This window comes from Fibroporia radiculosa, assembly GCF_000313525.1.
Source record: "Fibroporia radiculosa TFFH 294 genomic supercontigs, scaffold7948, whole genome shotgun sequence".
Taxonomy (NCBI): Eukaryota; Fungi; Basidiomycota; class Agaricomycetes; order Polyporales; family Fibroporiaceae; genus Fibroporia; species Fibroporia radiculosa.
In genome coordinates this window covers 1,856-3,839 of record NW_012132929.1, presented here as the reverse complement: position 1 = coordinate 3,839, position 1,984 = coordinate 1,856, and the positions used below count along the sequence as shown (strand labels likewise).

General features: G+C 62.6%; 1 protein-coding gene across 1 annotated transcript; it reads right to left on the bottom strand.

Annotated features, from left to right (window-relative positions):
* Positions 1-438: 438 nt before the first annotated feature.
* FIBRA_09067 (uncharacterized protein) lies at positions 439-824 on the bottom strand (the record flags this gene model as incomplete). Its single annotated transcript, XM_012321400.1, has 2 exons — positions 439-603; positions 663-824. The coding sequence occupies 2 exons, from the start codon at positions 822-824 to the stop codon at positions 439-441; spliced, it is 327 nt and encodes a 108-aa protein (XP_012176790.1).
* Between the last annotated feature and the right edge of the window lie 1,160 nt (positions 825-1,984).

Here is a 1,984-nt window from a genome sequence, read left to right as displayed (position 1 = left end):
GACGAGGGAAGATGGGAATCGACGTATAGCGTACAGCACGGCCTCGACTCCTCCCTCGTTTGGTCGCATCGTCTCTTTGGAGCGTCATACGCCCGCGACGAGGGATCTGGTTGGCGGGCAGGGACTCGAAGGCCGGGCTGGCGACGTCATAGGGATGCATGCGGGTGTGCGAGCCGCGTCTGGTAACGGTGCGCTTTTGCAGGACTCGAGCCTGGGCCGTGGCTGATGTTTTTCTGCTTCGCGGCTGGTGTCGTCGGCTATGTATAGTATGTCCCCAGTGTCAGGTGGAGACGACGGTGCAGCTGGCCCCGCTTGAGCTCTGCGTCGGGAAGACGGGTCGCCGGTGTCCATAACGCCCATATGGTTCACACTAGTCTCTGCGCCACCGCCGCCGCCGGCATGAAACGACGGTATCATGGTCTATTCCTCACCGTCGCTCTATGCTCTGTCATTCCAGCCACCGCCGGCCAATCGCATAGTGGATGTCTTTGCAAGCGACAAATCTGCCGGCCCCACTCCAGGTTGCTTGGTAACCGCGCTGGCGGGCGGCAGGAAATCGTCGTGGGCGGCGACGTGGACCGTGCTGTCCGCGGTGTGCTGGGCCTGCATCATCTACATGGAGGCAACGGTCGCGTTTGCGGCCTGGGGACACGGGCCGGCACTGCGTACTTGTGGACGTGAGTGCAGGCCGGTGACGTCAAGCTGGGTGTCCGAGCCAGGGCGGCTGTCGCCAAGTCGGTAGGTGGGGGCAGGGAGTCCCACGCCAAGCCGGGTGGCCCACCTGGGACGATGTGTAACCGAAGGGGGCAGCGCGTGTAGGCCATTGAGTTGTGGACGGTGGCGGCGGTTGAGCGCTGCTTGGCGACGGACGCCGAGTCGGTGTCGACGAGCGGCGCCGGGGGAAGACCAGGTCAGTGCGAATGGACCGGACAGCGTGGCCGACGACCCGGCCCGGTGGATCGCCAGAGGACGACGACAGATGCAGCGGGGGGCACTCGGATCTCGACTCTGCGGGCGGAGCGCGGCCTACCGGATCTGTCCAACATCTGCCACTGCCAGGTCCTAGTGGCGTGCCTCGAGGCCGGATATGGACGCTCTCCCTGCGCGATCGAGCACGGACTCTCGCGCGTGCGCCACAATCGTCCAGATCGTGCTTCTCGATTGGGTCGATAGCGGCCTCCCTCCTGCCGAGGCCACCAGCGCTGACGGGGGGTCGTCCATCGACGAGGTCGAGGCCAATTTGAAGCTCCAAATAATACAGTGAGCAATCCCCCCAATCCGTACTGGCTAGCCTCCCAGGGAGCGCCCCCCCCTCCTCATCAGCTGTACTACGCGGCGACCGCGCTCATACGGACCGCCCGATTCCCTACTGGTTAAAAATACAAAGACCCGACGCACGGCCAACTCTACCTGACTCTGCAGCCCCCCCATCGCCAAATTCGTCCATCTTGTGCTTTTTTTTTCCCCCAATACTCGGGGGGTACACTCTCGCAGGTCTCCGACTCCGACCGCTGGCTCTCTGGCTTTAAATCGTTAGGATAGAGCGACTGATATCCCCCGACGATTACGATTCAAAGACTGTCTAGGACAGTGATATCTTCGAGTCGAGCAGTGCACCATGTACCCGGTTGCTCATGCACATGGACGAGTGTGCTGCACGTGCCTTTGGGGACTGTCTCCTGGACCTCTGGGGGTCTGTGCTGCCGTTCTCCGTTGCTTGTTTCTCGCTGAATACATCATCCCATGTGATCGTCACAGACGACCCCGCCCGCCCGTCGCATCCCCCTCACTAGGCTCTTTTCCGTGCATATGTGGCGATCCCCCTGTGCTCGCATCCGCATCGAGCTACCCCTGGCGACAGCGTGCTGGATACATCTTGGGGCGCACGCTGGTGTGCGGAGGGCAAACGCGCGGACCCAGCTCCTGCTCACATATCCTGTACATCAGCGGTCCGACGCTGTTCGGACGCGCGGTGCTGCGTTGA